At 46.1% G+C, this 15,317-nt stretch overlaps 1 protein-coding gene across 4 annotated transcripts in view; it reads right to left on the bottom strand.

The window, feature by feature from the left end:
* The window catches only part of cyldl (cylindromatosis (turban tumor syndrome), like), a 33,637-nt gene that overhangs the window by 5,742 nt on the left and 12,578 nt on the right, over positions 1–15,317 (bottom strand). For all 4 annotated transcript variants that reach the window (XM_034915614.2, XM_059023034.1, XM_059023035.1 and 1 more), the window contains 9 exons: positions 13,996–14,068; positions 13,233–13,438; positions 12,423–12,582; positions 11,697–11,835; positions 11,091–11,201; positions 4,716–4,807; positions 3,124–3,190; positions 1,428–1,560; positions 777–885 (listed from right to left, as the gene is read on the bottom strand). In XM_034915614.2, coding sequence (XP_034771505.2) covers positions 777–885; positions 1,428–1,560; positions 3,124–3,190; positions 4,716–4,807; positions 11,091–11,201; positions 11,697–11,835; positions 12,423–12,582; positions 13,233–13,438; positions 13,996–14,068 — 1,090 coding nt within the window. The remainder of the gene's footprint in view (positions 1–776; positions 886–1,427; positions 1,561–3,123; positions 3,191–4,715; positions 4,808–11,090; positions 11,202–11,696; positions 11,836–12,422; positions 12,583–13,232; positions 13,439–13,995; positions 14,069–15,317) is intronic.

Below are 15,317 nucleotides of genomic sequence, written 5' to 3'. Positions count from 1 at the left end.
AACAACTTAATAATTCATTCAAGCCCCTGAATTAACAGTCTTAGTTGTTTATTTCTGGTTTGGTAACTATTCAGTGCGTTTCTCCTTTCTGAAAAAAACTGCACTATTGTTGCCGATTTGGTTAAATAGCTTTGAAGCCTTACAAGTTTTGTAAGGTGAACAGTTTTAAAAATGGAGCAAACTGGGGCTCTTGAGTGGCGCGATGAGCTGAGCCTAAAAAATAATAATTGGATATGCCAAATTGGGAGAAAATAATAAAATAATTGGCGACGACTAAATAAAAAAAATAATAAATAAATAAATAAATAAATAAATAAATAAATAAAATAAATAAATCGAACAAACTACATTTTGGTGTAAAGACCTTGTTAACGGGTAGCACCGAACAGTAAACTAGAATAGAAAAGGTTACAGGTGACCATACATGATTATTATTTTATTTTTTTTAAAGTGGTGACTAGTTGATGTATTATTTTTACCTTGACTATTTGATTCAAATCAGTAGTGGCTCTGCCCTACTTGATAAAGCTGTCCTCTTGTCTCCTGGGCTAGGAGTGTCAGAAAGTTTGAAAACACTAAACTCCCTCATAAAAGTTTACCCCGTGTTTTTGCTGTTTACCCACGCTTTTCCTATGGTTATAGTATGCTTTTACCATAGTTTACCCTTTACCGTATCTCTCTGGGCTTTACAATGCTTACCTATGCTTTAACTGTGCTTTATTACTTTGCTATGCTGTTACTGTGGGAGACTGTTATAAGGGCTGTGCTGTACTTACTGTTGCAGAGCAGGTCAGTGAGGTCCAGCTCCAGAGACGGCATGATCTTCTCAAACAGCTTGAACTTCTTCCCAAAGCGAGGCATCTGCAGGACCAGGCAGGAGGGCACCTGGATACATACAGTTTGTTATTGAAATGATCAGGAGCCAGTTTGAGCAGGGTTAGAAACTCACACTAGTCCTGCTGCACCCAGTCCTGGGGTTCAGAACTCCCCTTGTTCAGGTATATTATTAAAAAGCAATCAGACCTCACTGCTAAATCTGAACTGAACTCACTTCTCATCACAGCATAAATAAGTCTCAGCTGAGTCTGTGTGTTTACTATTAGGAGGTCATGTTAATGCAGCTAAAGGGGAGGAACACATTATTTTAAAAGGGTCTGATTCCACAAACTCCTGCTTCCTGGTTATTTCAAATATGTACTATATTGAGGGTAGTTCTGAAACCCAGGGCTGGGTGCAGGACTGCTGTGAGTTTCTCCCTCCCCCCTCTTTCCTCTTTCACCTCTTTCCTCTCCCCTCTTTCTTCTCTCATCTCTCCCATCTTTCTCCTCTCCCCTCTCCCCTCTCCCTTCTCCTTCTCCCCCTCCCCTCCCCTTCCCTTCCCTTCCCTTCCCTCTCCCCTTCCCTCTCCCCTCTCCCTCCCCTCTCACCTCTGCCAGCCTGAGGCTGGAGTTGTGGAAGGAGTACTCGAGGAGCTGCTGCACAGTGGGCAGGACGAGGCTGTTGCTCTGGTCTATGAAGATCTGGTAGCAGTACGCCTCCTGCTCCTTCTGCCCTACAGACCTGCGCAAGGACCAGATGCAATGCAATCAACCCCTTAGAAAAGTCTAACACAGTAAATTTGCAGTCATTTTGCAGTTTTCCCATGGTTCTACTATGCATTTACCATAGTTTACCATGAAGTGCCATGTTTTTTAATACCTCTCCTTGGTTTACAATGATTTCACTGTTCCTTATTTCACTTTGCTATGCTGTTATTATGAGAAACTTTTATACAGGCTTTTACTAAATAAAAGGCTCCTTATCTACTCCTGCTGCACGTTGCATTTCAAATACATTGTGCATTATGTATGGTTGCAACATATAAGAGTATCAGAACATAAGACATTTTACAAATGAGCGGAGGCCATTCAGCCCATCATTTCCTACTAGCTGACTGATCTCAAACTTTGTCCAGTCGGGTTTTAAAGGATCCCAGTGATTCAGCATCAACAACATGGCTAGGTAACCCACTCCATAACCTCAACATTCCCTGTGTGAAGAAGTGCCTCCTACCCTCTGTCCTAATTCTCTCTGTTTAACTGGAAATTGAAGAAGTATTAATATTTTTTTTCAGCTTGCAGTGAGGAAGCTGTCATGCTTGGATGAAACTTACGAGACTTACTTCCCTAATTAGATTCCAATACTAGCCACACAAAAGGACCAATATTGAATTCCATTTCCTTTCTGTGTTTATTAACCCCTACGTTGGGACTCAGTGTTTCAGTGGATAATAAATGCATCTGTGACCTGCAATCTGCAGTCAAATCTGGAGCAGGAGATGGGTGTCTTTCATGACCTCAACCTGGTCCACAGCAGACCAGTCCACACAAAATCACCAGACAACAGGACGCTTTTTATTGTTTTTTTTTTTTTTTGGTTTTGTTTAAGTGGTATTTAAGACCTAGATGTCATGAGGTTATTAGAACATAAAAAGTTTACAAACGAGAGGAGGTCATTCGGCCCATCTTGCTTGTTTGATTGTAAGTAGCTTATTGATCCCAGAATCTCATCAAGCAGCTTCTTGAAGGATCCCAGGGTGTCAGCTTCAACAACATTACAGGGGAGTTGGTTCCAGGTTCCCACGATTCTCTGTGTAAAAAAGTGCCTCCTATTTTCTGTTCTGAATGCCCCTTTATCTAATCTCCACTTGTGACCCCTGGTCCTTGTTTCTTTTTTCAGGTCGACATTGTCAATACCTTTTAGGATTTTGAATGTTTGAATCAGATTGCCACAGTCTTCTTTGTTCAAGACTAAATAGATTCAATTCTTTTAGCCTGTCTGCATATGACATGCGTTTTAAACCTGGAATAATTCTGGTCGCTCTTCTTGCACTCTTTCTAGAGCAGCAATATCCTTTTTGTAGCGAGGTGACCAGAACTGAACACAGTATTCTAGATGAGGTCTTACTAATGCATTGTAATAATCTGACACTCCCAATAACATCTGCTCAATAATGTTAAGAGCAACTTTCATGACAATTGGATAAGGGGTTTTCCAGATATATGTAACAATGTAAAGCGGGACATGCATACTTAAACCCACAGGAGGCAAGGAAATGACACACAAGTGATCAGTCGGGCTTACTGTAACTTGAGTAGTGGGTCCACCTTTAGGATGTGATGCATTATGAGACTCAGGAATTCCTCAGGGTCTGCAACAGAGACAGACAGCGCAAGGTGAGGCAGGTCAGTTGAGGCGACACTGCCACCAGTCACTTTTAACACTGTATCATTATAATCTAACTAGCACAACAGTCACCCCTGTTTTTTTAAACTACTGGTACTTAAACGTAAGTTACACAACAAGCTTTGAAATATCTAGCACTGTATATGGTGCAATTATAAAGAAGTCAGACGCAATACATGTGCTAAATAATTATTAAATTGTCATTTCATATTTTTCCTATGACTTTTGTTTGACAGTTTTGCTATTATGCTTAAAGGAGGCGCATGCTGCAACAGTAAATCTCAAACACTGGTATTAATTATTAGCGTCATTTCACTGAATAAGTTCCGGGTTGCGCCAGTTTGTAAATCAGCCCCGTAGTATTTTTTTGTGATGTGCTCTTGTGTACATGTGAGATTATAGTGTTCTTGTTGGTGTGCATGTGTCATTTTGACAAGCCCTGCGTTGCGTATGTGTGACGGGAGACACTTATAGGTGCTTGTTAAAGTACGTCACTTCTACGATTTGCTTCGCTCTTTGGAGCAGTTTGTTTCCAAGTGAACTGGAATACGTTTGGTTTCACATTAGAAAAGGTTGAAGCGGGGCTCCCGAGTGGCGTATCCGGTAAAGGCACTCCGCGTGAAGTGCAGGATACGCCCTATAGCCTAGAGGTCGCGAAGTCCAAGCTATTTTATTGCCGACCATAGACCGGAGTTCCCAGCGGGCAGCACACAAAAGCGCCGCTCGGGTGGGGAGGGTCCAGGTTGGCCAGGGTGTCCTCGGTTTACCGTGCACCAGTGACCCCTGTAGACTGGCCGGGCACCTGCGGGCCTGCCTGTAAGAGGCCCAGAGCTGCGTGGTCCTCCGAGGCTGTAGCTCTGAGGTGGTTGCATGGCAGGCCCGCAGAGTGAAAACAAGCGGACAGCTGACGGCACACGTTTTGGAGGACGTGTGTGTCCGTCTTCCGAAAAATAATTGCCGATTCCAAAAAAAAAAAAAAAAAAAAGAAAAAGTAAAAGTTGTACTGGAGCAAAGTGGCAAATATAGCAAGTCCACTTCCAAGCGAACGAGACCACCATTTGATGCACGTCCTGGTGCGATTACGTGGTTCTCTGACATTTCACATATAACTGAACCGCACTTCATTCCGCATCAAAGGGTCAGACGAACTAGGTGTGAAAGTGCCCTTAGTTTAAACAGTTTGTTTTCCATGCATTATACTTGTTTATAAACAGAATACTCCAGGAACATTCATAGAGAGCTTTGGTTATTCTGGGGCTCGTCCGGGTTACTCAGTCTGCTCCTCATTCAGGGAATAACTAGAGTACTCTAGAAACGGTCATGTAGAACCTTCTATTTATAATAGAACTGGTACTTTGTTACTTTGTGTCACTGGCGCTGTTATCATGTCACCTTCCAGAATCCCATCCAGTTACCAGAGGAATAAAATAGAATGTTTTCTGTACTTTCAGAATTGCATTGTCAGAGTTAATCAAACAAAACTTTGTTACCTTTCTCATCTGTGGTGAAGCTGGCGCAGTGGCCTCCTTCTTTCAGCTGTTTCCTCAGTTTCATCACACTGTGTGCTGCCACAAAACCCTTTCTGCATACACAATATATACATATTAATGAGTATAGCAATATACAGCATGTCTAACTCATAGCAGTCTGTTTACAGTACAACCACTCCCTCAGAAAGAACTCCCAGAAGCCCATAAGGAAGAGAAATTCCTAAAAATGTAATATATTGAAACATAGTTTGATCAAAATTCCAAAAGATGTTTTACATGTTGAAATACATTAGCCATATACATATTTAAAAGCTGACGACACACAGTGATTGAATGGGGCAGAGATACTGGTACCCAGAGTCAGGTATGATTGACATTCGTTTAATTTGCTGTGATTTTCCTCAGCTTGGATATCTCCGCACAGCAGCAGTTTGGTCAGCTGCCGGTCAGAAGCAAAAAATAAACTGAAAATGTTTGCACTGAGTAGCAATGCTCCTGCAACGATTAGCAGGATTCATGATGTTTCAATAAACATCAGCTCAAAAAGAATTACTTTACTCTGAAGGTGAGTGATCCCTTATAAAGGTTTACCACGGTAACTTTGCACAGTCATTTTGCGGGTTTCCAATGCTTTCCCTGTGGTTATACTATGCATTTTGCACAGCTTACCATGGTTTTTCAAGAAGCTTCAACACACGTCTCTGTGCTTTACAATGCTTCCCTATGCTTTAACTTGTTTTCACTATGCTTTACTCCTCTTTGCTTTGCTTTTACTACAGGAAACTTTTATAAGGCATATATTACAGTATTTTGTGAGCCACTGAAACATTCACAGCTGAGTGTGTTTGCTGACTGACTCCTGGATAGTGTGGAGGTGCTGTTCTGTTACACACTCTCTCAGTGTGGAGGCGCTGTGCTGTTACTCACTCTCTCAGTGTGGAGGTGCTGTGCTGTTACTCACTCTCTCAGTGTGGAGGTGCTGTGCTGTTACTCACTCTCTCAGTGTGGAGGTGCTGTGCTGTTACTCACTCTCTCAGTGTGGAGGTGCTGTGCTATTACACACTCTCTCAGTGTATAGGCGCTGTGCTGTTACTCACTCTCTCAGTGTGGAGGTGCTGTGCTGTTACTCACTCTCAGTGTGGAGGTGCTGTGCTGTTACTCACTCTCTCAGTGTGGAGGTGCTGTGCTGTTACTCACTCTGTCAGTGTGGAGGCGCTGTGCTGTTACTCACTCTCTCAGTGTGGAGGTGCTGTGCTGTTACTCACTCTGTCAGTGTGGAGGTGCTGTGCTGTTACTCACTCTCTCAGTGTGGAGGTGCTGTGCTGTTACTCACTCTGTCAGTGTGGAGGCGCTGTGCTGTTACTCACTCTCTCAGTGTGGAGGTGCTGTGCTGTTACTCACTCTCTCAGTGTGGAGGTGCTGTGCTGTTACTCACTCTCTCAATGTGGAGGTGCTGCGCTGTTACTCACTCTCTCAGTGTGGAGGTGCTGTGCTGTTACTCACTCTCTCAGTGTGGAGGTGCTGTGCTGTTACTCACTCTCTCAGTGTGGAGGTGCTGTGCTGTTACTCACTCTCTCAGTGTGGAGGTGCTGTACTGTTACTCACTCTGTTAGTGTGGAGGTGCTGTGCTGTTACTCACTTTCTCAGTGTGGAGGTGCTGTGCTGTTACTCACACGGACAGTTTGGAGGTGCTGTGCTGTTACTCACTCTCTCAGTGTGGAGGTGCTGTACTGTTACTCACTCTGTCAGTGTGGAGGTGCTGTGCTGTTACTCACTCTCTCAGTGTGGAGGTGCTGTGCTGTTACTCACTCTGTCAGTGTGGAGGCGCTCTGCTGTTACTCACTCTGTCAGTGTGGAGGTGCTGTGCTGTTACTCACTCTGTCAGTGTGGAGGTGCTGTGCTGTTACTCACTCTCTCAGTGTGAAGGTGCTGTGCTGTTACTCACTCTCTCAGTGTGGAGGTGCTGTGCTGTTACACACTCTCTCAGTGTATAGGCGCTGTGCTGTTACTCACTCTCTCAGTGTGGAGGTGCTGTGCTGTTACTCACTCTCAGTGTGGAGGTGCTGTGCTGTTACTCACTCTCTCAGTGTGGAGGTGCTGTGCTGTTACTCACTCTCTCAGTGTGGAGGTGCTGTGCTATTACACACTCTCTCAGTGTATAGGCGCTGTGCTGTTACTCACTCTCTCAGTGTGGAGGTGCTGTGCTGTTACTCACTCTCAGTGTGGAGGTGCTGTGCTGTTACTCACTCTCTCAGTGTGGAGGTGCTGTGCTGTTACTCACTCTGTCAGTGTGGAGGCGCTGTGCTGTTACTCACTCTCTCAGTGTGGAGGTGCTGTGCTGTTACTCACTCTGTCAGTGTGGAGGTGCTGTGCTGTTACTCACTCTCTCAGTGTGGAGGTGCTGTGCTGTTACTCACTCTGTCAGTGTGGAGGCGCTGTGCTGTTACTCACTCTCTCAGTGTGGAGGTGCTGTGCTGTTACTCACTCTCTCAGTGTGGAGGTGCTGTGCTGTTACTCACTCTCTCAATGTGGAGGTGCTGCGCTGTTACTCACTCTCTCAGTGTGGAGGTGCTGTGCTGTTACTCACTCTCTCAGTGTGGAGGTGCTGTGCTGTTACTCACTCTCTCAGTGTGGAGGTGCTGTGCTGTTACTCACTCTCTCAGTGTGGAGGTGCTGTACTGTTACTCACTCTGTTAGTGTGGAGGTGCTGTGCTGTTACTCACTTTCTCAGTGTGGAGGTGCTGTGCTGTTACTCACACGGACAGTTTGGAGGTGCTGTGCTGTTACTCACTCTCTCAGTGTGGAGGTGCTGTACTGTTACTCACTCTGTCAGTGTGGAGGTGCTGTGCTGTTACTCACTCTCTCAGTGTGGAGGTGCTGTGCTGTTACTCACTCTCTCAGTGTGGAGGTGCTGTGCTGTTACTCACTCTGTCAGTGTGGAGGCGCTCTGCTGTTACTCACTCTGTCAGTGTGGAGGTGCTGTGCTGTTACTCACTCTGTCAGTGTGGAGGTGCTGTGCTGTTACTCACTCTCTCAGTGTGAAGGTGCTGTGCTGTTACTCACTCTCTCAGTGTGGAGGTGCTGTGCTGTTACACACTCTCTCAGTGTATAGGCGCTGTGCTGTTACTCACTCTCTCAGTGTGGAGGTGCTGTGCTGTTACTCTCTCAGTGTGGAGGTGCTGTGCTGTTACTCACTCTCTCAGTGTGAAGGTGCTGTGCTGTTACTCACTCTCTCAGTGTGAAGGTGCTGTGCTGTTACTCACACGGACAGTTTGGAGGTGCTGTGCTGTTACTCTCTCAGTGTGGAGGTGCTGTGCTGTTACTCACTCTCTCAGTGTGGAGGTGCTGTGCTGTTACTCACTCTCTCAGTGTGAAGGTGCTGTGCTGTTACTCACACGGACAGTTTGGAGGTGCTGTGCTGTTACTCACTCTCTCAGTGTGGAGGTGCTGTGCTGTTACTCACTCTCTCAGTGTGGAGGTGCTGTGCTGTTACTCACTCTCTCAGTGTGGAGGTGCTGTGCTGTTACTCACTCTCTCAGTGTGAAGGTGCTGTGCTGTTACTCACACGGACAGTTTGGAGGTGCTGTGCTGTTACTCACTCTCTCAGTGTGGAGGTGCTGTGCTGTTACTCACTCTCTCAGTGTGGAGGTGCTGTGCTGTTACTCACTCTCAGTGTGGAGGTGCTGTGCTGTTACTCACTCTCTCAGTGTGGAGGTGCTGTGCTGTTACTCACTCTCTCAGTGTGAAGGTGCTGTGCTGTTACACACTCTCTCAGTGTATAGGCGCTGTGCTGTTACTCACTCTCTCAGTGTGGAGGTGCTGTGCTGTTACTCACTCTCAGTGTGGAGGTGCTGTGCTGTTACTCACTCTCTCAGTGTGGAGGTGCTGTGCTGTTACTCACTCTGTCAGTGTGGAGGCGCTGTGCTGTTACTCACTCTCTCAGTGTGGAGGTGCTGTGCTGTTACTCACTCTGTCAGTGTGGAGGTGCTGTGCTGTTACTCACTCTCTCAGTGTGGAGGTGCTGTGCTGTTACTCACTCTGTCAGTGTGGAGGCGCTGTGCTGTTACTCACTCTCTCAGTGTGGAGGTGCTGTGCTGTTACTCACTCTCTCAGTGTGGAGGTGCTGTGCTGTTACTCACTCTCTCAGTGTGGAGGTGCTGTGCTGTTACTCACTCTCTCAGTGTGGAGGTGCTGTGCTGTTACTCACTCTCTCAGTGTGGAGGTGCTGTGCTGTTACTCACTCTCTCAGTGTGGAGGTGCTGTGCTGTTACTCACTCTCTCAGTGTGGAGGTGCTGTACTGTTACTCACTCTGTCAGTGTGGAGGTGCTGTGCTGTTACTCACTTTCTCAGTGTGGAGGTGCTGTGCTGTTACTCACACGGACAGTTTGAAGGTGCTGTGCTGTTACTCACTCTCTCAGTGTGGAGGTGCTGTACTGTTACTCACTCTGTCAGTGTGGAGGTGCTGTGCTGTTACTCACTCTCTCAGTGTGGAGGTGCTGTGCTGTTACTCACTCTCTCAGTGTGGAGGTGCTGTGCTGTTACTCACTCTGTCAGTGTGGAGGCGCTCTGCTGTTACTCACTCTGTCAGTGTGGAGGTGCTGTGCTGTTACTCACTCTCTCAGTGTGAAGGTGCTGTGCTGTTACTCACACGGACAGTTTGGAGGTGCTGTGCTGTTACTCTCTCAGTGTGGAGGTGCTGTGCTGTTACTCACTCTCTCAGTGTGGAGGTGCTGTGCTGTTACTCACTCTGTCAGTGTGGAGGCGCTGTGCTGTTACTCACTCTCTCAGTGTGGAGGTGCTGTGCTGTTACTCACTCTCTCAGTGTGGAGGTGCTGTGCTGTTACTCACTCTCTCAGTGTGGAGGTGCTGTGCTGTTACTCACTCTCTCAGTGTGGAGGTGCTGTGCTGTTACTCACTCTCTCAGTGTGGAGGTGCTGTGCTGTTACTCACTCTCTCAGTGTGGAGGTGCTGTGCTGTTACTCACTCTCTCAGTGTGGAGGTGCTGTACTGTTACTCACTCTGTCAGTGTGGAGGTGCTGTGCTGTTACTCACTTTCTCAGTGTGGAGGTGCTGTGCTGTTACTCACACGGACAGTTTGGAGGTGCTGTGCTGTTACTCACTCTCTCAGTGTGGAGGTGCTGTACTGTTACTCACTCTGTCAGTGTGGAGGTGCTGTGCTGTTACTCACTCTCTCAGTGTGGAGGTGCTGTGCTGTTACTCACTCTCTCAGTGTGGAGGTGCTGTGCTGTTACTCACTCTGTCAGTGTGGAGGCGCTCTGCTGTTACTCACTCTGTCAGTGTGGAGGTGCTGTGCTGTTACTCACTCTCTCAGTGTGAAGGTGCTGTGCTGTTACTCACACGGACAGTTTGGAGGTGCTGTGCTGTTACTCTCTCAGTGTGGAGGTGCTGTGCTGTTACTCACTCTCTCAGTGTGGAGGTGCTGTGCTGTTACTCACTCTCTCAGTGTGAAGGTGCTGTGCTGTTACTCACACGGACAGTTTGGAGGTGCTGTGCTGTTACTCACTCTCTCAGTGTGGAGGTGCTGTGCTGTTACTCACTCTCTCAGTGTGGAGGTGCTGTGCTGTTACTCACTCTCTCAGTGTGGAGGCGCTGTGCTGTTACTCACTCTCTCAGTGTGGAGGCGCTGTGCTGTTACTCACACGGACAGTTTGGAGGTGCTGTGCTGTTACTCACTCTCTCAGTGTGGAGGTGCTGTGCTGTTACTCACTCTCTCAGTGTGGAGGCGCTGTGCTGTTACTCACTCTCTCAGTTTGGAGGTGCTGTGCTGTTACTCACTCTCTCAGTGTGGAGGTGCTGTGCTGTTACTCACTCTCTCAGTGTGAAGGTGCTGTGCTGTTACTCACACGGACAGTTTGGAGGTGCTGTGCTGTTACTCACTCTCTCAGTGTGGAGGTGCTGTGCTGTTACTCACTCTCTCAGTGTGGAGGCGCTGTGCTGTTACTCACACGGACAGTTTGGAGGTGCTGTGCTGTTACTCACTCTCTCAGTGTGGAGGTGCTGTGCTGTTACTCACTCTCTCAGTGTGAAGGTGCTGTGCTGTTACTCACACGGACAGTTTGGAGGTGCTGTGCTGTTACTCACTCTCTCAGTGTGGAGGTGCTGTACTGTTACTCACTCTGTCAGTGTGGAGGTGCTGTGCTGTTACTCACTCTCTCAGTGTGGAGGTGCTGTGCTGTTACTCACTCTCTCAGTGTGGAGGCGCTGTGCTGTTACTCACTCTGTCAGTGTGGAGGTGCTGTGCTGTTACTCACTCTGTCAGTGTGGAGGTGCTGTGCTGGTACTCACTCTCTCAGTGTGGAGGTGCTGTGCTGTTACTCACACGGTCAGTGTGGAGGTGCTGTGCTGTTACTCACGTTCTCAGCGGGTTGACGATCTCCTCTCGTAAGGTGTTCTGAATGTCAGCATCTCGACTTCCAGGGCTCTTGAACAGCATGGAGTCCAGCACGGAGGAGCACGAGAACAGACTGCAGGGACACAGCACGTCACACACATACATGCAAACACACACAGAAACACACACCATTAGTACTGTGTTCACTCCAATTCATCCAGGAGGCTGTGCTACTCTGTGCTTTACAAGAAGATGCTTGGAGTATTTTGGTATTGTAGGCATTTGTTGTTTCTTCTTAAATCAAGTGGCCCATGTGATGCCGTAGATATACATTTTTTGAGGGAAGTATTAGAAACTATTAAACACTTAATAGTGCCGAATTTCAATTGTGCTTTCACTATGCTTTATTGCTCTTTGCTATGCTTTTACTGGGGTTAGTTTAACATGGTTTGTTTTTTAATATGCTTTACCACCTGTCTGTGCTTTACATTGCTTACCTATTTACCATGCTTTCACTGTGCTTTTTACTACTCTTTGCTATGCTTTTACCGTAGGGAACCTTTACTAGGGTAGAATACAGTGTGACTGCAATGTGAATAATAAGTGTTAGAGTGGAGTAGCTGCTGACCTGAAGAGAGCAGAGTCCATGTAGCAGGAGTTGCAGTGTCCCTGGATCCCCCTCATCTTCCCTTTCAAGACCTGGACAGCCCTGTCTCCATCCAGGGGAGGCACAGCCCCAGTGATGGCTCTGCCGCCCTCCTTTCCCTCTGAAACACAGACAATCGCTTAACACAACACTGCATTACAGCTAGAAAACGTGTTAATATTCCATAGCAGGGATGGAAATAAGACTCCCACTGCATAGCAGTTGCCTGATTTTGATACACTTGATTTTGTTACCTATACACTGGGTCTAATCAAGCTTGCAGTAAAACCTGGAATGGGTGAAAATGCTTTGCAATAGGAGTCTTATTTCCGTCCCTACATAAGCCCTTAATTTAAAACACACACACACACACACACAATGTTTTTTGTGTGTGTCCAATTATATCCCATTCTTCTGCTCGCAATTTAGCATGTCCAATTATGCTTTCTCACCACAATAGCTAAGGAGAATTGAAGGTCAGTGGGCATCCTCTGATCGCCAAGCCAATGGCCTCTTTACATCCAGAAGCTTGAGAGCGGATTTCAGCTACTGGCCTCTGGAGGACAAAGGACAGCTACCGGCCAGTAGGGTGCACTGTAGTAGTGCTTTTTCTGTATGTGGCTATGTGCTATCACTGCAGGTTCACCCATTTCATTTTTCTGATATTAGATTCAGGAGATGCAGAAATGAAAATAGGCCTGCAGTCACCTGTCAGCAGCCTTGTGGCCATCTCCCTCTGGTCAGGGCTGGACTGGAAGCGAGAGTCAGGATGGCAGGACTGCAGCTTCACAAACAGACCCCTCTTCGGGGGGCAGAAAAACTTCCGAAGACCCTTGAAGGACCCATCAGAGACCCCCTTGTCTTCCTCCTGCATGACAAGGGGATCAAACTAGCAGGAAACTACACAGAACAAGCACCCCCTTTAAAATTTACCATGGTAAATCTACATGCTAATTTAACAATTCTCCTGTGGCTAGATGACTGTATGCATTAACCATAGTTTACCATGGTCCACAATGTTTTTAAATATGCTTTACCAGACCTACCTGGGCTTTACCATGCTTACCTATGCTTTTCCATGCTTTCACTATGCTACTTTTATAAAGGGTCTAACCACCAGTGGGTAAATACCTTATTCTTGATACATTTATACATCTATAATATTTGTATCTCAATCAGAAATCTGTCTTCAAGCTTGCTTCGAAATAGGATTCACAGAGGCTATTAATGGTTAACAAACTCTGATATATATTGCTATCTCCACTTTAAGAGATACTTCGCTGTATGCCTACCCCAATGGTTTATGGGAGCTCTGTATAGTTGTCAGATAACAAACAGATGAGCAGACCTGACGCTGAACATGGCAGGATGTTTCATCTGGCAAACAATCACACTATGTTTGTGAGTGACTGTTTATTTTGCGAGGTAACTATTTCGACTTTTTCTTTGAACAGTGCTAGTACTGATTAGAACGGAGCTGGATGCTCGAGATCTCATTTTAGATGTTGAAGTGTTTACCAGCTCCAGCCCGGCGAACAGGCCCTCTCTCTCAGGCAGCATTCCAATCCAGCGGATAGTGCCGTACATGAGCCTCTCTGCCTCCAGACTCACTTCCACCACGGAGTTCTGCACAAGCTGGGACTTCCACTCTCCACCACTCTGCCTCTGGCTGCTCTTCGAAGGAGCCTCCCAGTCCATCCTGGTGCCAGTGTTTGAATCAGCAGCTACCACAAATACACACCCTCATTTAAAGGAAGAACAACTAGGTTGCACGAAATTAAATCATTTTATCACCCATGTAACATTTACGGTATTTGGTTTCCAATTATTAATTTGTTTGAGTTTTTTAATTATTATTATTATTATTTTATCTACAGTACTATTTACAAGCCTAGTTAGTTCCCCACAAAAGCTTTCTGCATCATCAATGTGAGACTGCAGGTAAGAGTGCAAGACTAATTTGATTATTATTTTCACCTTCTACACCTGTGAGATTTTCTGTAATGAAAAAAAAGTATTAGATTCATTGCATCTCGTTAGTAGCAGCAATTAACTCAACTAGTCCCTGAGAAATGTGAACAGGTAAGTTTGCACAGGTGTAGAAACTGAAACTAAAGATAGGACTTGTGAAGGCTGTTAGAGGATTCCCATTTCAATGAGAACCCCAAAATACAAAATACAGCTGGGCAAAGGGAAGAACAAGAAAAAACAACAGCCTTTCAGAGGGAGCCCCTGGCCATCCGCTCTGCCCCCAATCTGAGAAGCTGTGTCTGGGACCCACCTGGAGACAGCAGCTCATCCTTGATCACACACTCCAGTGGCAGGGTCAGATTAGTGTTGCCCTGCTCCCCATCCTACAAGACAAACAGCAGTATCAGCAACATCGTGAGGAAAAGTTTTATCAGTGCATTTAGGTCTACGCACCTCAGTCAACGCTGCAGTTTACAAAGCCTTTTCTCAACTGTTTTTAGAAAAGGTTGTATATTTACATTTTGAAACATCATATCCGGTACGACTAGTCCTGCATCAGGTAGGGTGCCCGCAGGTGACCCTCAAAAGTGTGTCGGGTTCGGGTCAGAAAGTTAACTTTTTCGCGGTTTGCGGTACGGGTGCAGGTCTAAATTTGAATCACCAAAAATGGTTTCTGTCCTTTCAGCGTATTCGTCTGTAAGCCTTTCCCAAACAACATATTAGAAAGTAAATGTACCGGTATTTCTTGCACTAAAGCAGGAGGCGATTAGGGAGGAGTCAGCTGACTAAGCAGTGTTCTTGGCTTAGATTGCCGCTTGTTTGATACATCACAAGATCCTTTTATCCATATACAACTGGCTCGCTCCGTTCTGTTCACACTCACTGTCCCCAACGCCAGATTAACCAATATGCCAATAACACCATTCACCATAATATGCATAGGGACCCCAAAATATGGGTTAGCATAGGGCCCCCACGTCCATTAATCCGGCCCTGCATTAATGGGAAGGGGACAATTTCACCCTGCAGGTGACCAAGCAAGTGCAACGTAACAAAAAAAGGGGAAATTGGCTTGTTCCTTTTCAATGTATATTTTTCAGGGGCTCACAAAATATCACAATAAATCACTCACCTTCAACAGTAACGTATTTGACTGGGGTTCTTCATTGGAACACCATGAAACCAGTTAATTAATCAATTTAGCTGGGCTGATGACATGCCGTGATTGAGGTGGGCTGAGGTATATATAATAATATCTTTATTTTTATATAGTGCCTTTCATAGTGGACCACCATCACAAAGCGCTTTACAGAGGTAGGCTATGAACTGTGCATTACATGCAGAGTCACTTACATTTAACATCTCAGCCACAGGATGGAGCACAAGGAGTTTAAGTGACTTGCTCAGGGTCACACATGAGTCAGTCAATGGCAGAGGTGGGATTTGAACCGGTGACCTTCTGGTTACAAGCCCTGGACTTTAACCACTGGACCACATTGCCTCCTAAAGTCAGCCATAAGATAGAGTCAGGTATGACTGACACCCGTTTCATTTGCTGTGACTTTCCTCAGCTTGGATATCTCTGCCCTGGCATTTGTTCAGCTGCCAGTCAGAAGCAAAAATTGTATTGAG

The sequence above is a fragment of the Acipenser ruthenus genome, chromosome 4 (genome assembly GCF_902713425.1).
Source record: "Acipenser ruthenus chromosome 4, fAciRut3.2 maternal haplotype, whole genome shotgun sequence".
Classification (NCBI taxonomy): Eukaryota; Metazoa; Chordata; class Actinopteri; order Acipenseriformes; family Acipenseridae; genus Acipenser; species Acipenser ruthenus.
Note: the sequence above shows the minus strand (reverse complement) of the source record. Positions and strands in the feature narration are given on the sequence as shown.